At 56.1% G+C, this 1,070-nt stretch overlaps 1 protein-coding gene across 1 annotated transcript in view; it reads right to left on the bottom strand.

Moving 5' to 3' along the window:
- Positions 1-236: 236 nt before the first annotated feature.
- Positions 237-1,070, bottom strand: part of LOC119574728 (protein unzipped-like) — a 1,505-nt gene continuing 671 nt past the window's right edge. The window contains exon 1 of the mRNA XM_037922124.1: positions 237-1,070. This exon is cut by the window's right edge and continues 671 nt beyond it. Coding sequence (XP_037778052.1) covers positions 376-1,070 — 695 coding nt within the window. The 3' untranslated portion in view covers positions 237-375.

Raw genomic sequence — 1,070 nt, 5'->3', positions numbered from 1 at the left:
AAAGCTTGAAGCATGGGTGTGGGGAAAGAGGGTTCACTCCAAGCAGAAATTATATATAAAGGTATTAACATTTCTTTTAAGTCATTAACATTCTACACATTCTCACATAACAAATAATATATATATAAACTCTCTTAATAAAATTATTACTGTATCGAAAAATATACAGGGTAATATAATTGTTATTTTTTTCTATCTTTTTTTTCATTCTTTCTTATTGTTTAAGGTGGATTTCCTTTTTTTTTTTTCCCTTAAACCTACAAATGTACAAGGCGGCGACGCGAGCGAAGAATCGCCGCTCACATGACGGGGAAAGTCGAGTAGTATCGGAGGATGAGCGTTGTGACGATCGACGCGACGGCTGAGAGTAGCCTGTCAGCCGGCCTCGCTGTCACGGCCTGGTTGTTGTCGTCGGCCTCGGCTTCCGGCTGCGTTCGGCGCGCCTCCGAGTCGGTGTCCTTGGAGAGCTTGCAGGCGCATGGCTTCTGTCGGCGGCTCGGTGGGAGGCTCTGTGGTCGGCTCCGGGGTGGTGGTGGTGGGAGGTGGTGTGGTGGTGGTGGTGGTGGTGGTCGTGGTCGTTGTGGTGGTGGTCGTGGTGGTGGTCGTGGTGGTGGTGGTGGTCGTGGTGGTCAGTTCGTACAGCAGATCGGCGGATTCGGGGAGGTCGACGTCGGTGCCGTTGTGGATGTAGTAGTAGCGTCGGTAGTTGGCCGTGACGCCCACCAGCGCCTCGTGGGTGTGCAGGGAGACGATGCCTCGCTTGTGGCTGCTCCCGTCGGCGTAGAAGGCGGTGAGAGTGCCACTGTAGGGTGCCTCGTAGTGCCTCATCGTGCCTTCCAAGTCGACTTCGACGCCAACGCCGGGAGGGAGCTCGTGGACCAGCATCTGCGTGTCGACTCGGCCCAGCTCGTTGTCAATGCCCCACATGAGGTCGACGGGCGCGTTGGGCGAGGGCATGGCGACGGGGGCGTCCTCGGGGGAGGTCACGGTGGACGACAGCGCCGTGACCGTGCCCTTCACGCGGCCCCAGTACTGCCTCTCCAGGACGTCGATGGTCACCAGGCGCGACG

This window comes from Penaeus monodon, chromosome 1, assembly GCF_015228065.2.
Source record: "Penaeus monodon isolate SGIC_2016 chromosome 1, NSTDA_Pmon_1, whole genome shotgun sequence".
Lineage (NCBI taxonomy): Eukaryota > Metazoa > Arthropoda > Malacostraca > Decapoda > Penaeidae > Penaeus > Penaeus monodon.
The sequence above is the reverse complement of the archived record's forward strand: the minus strand, read 5'-3'. Positions and strand labels throughout refer to the sequence as shown.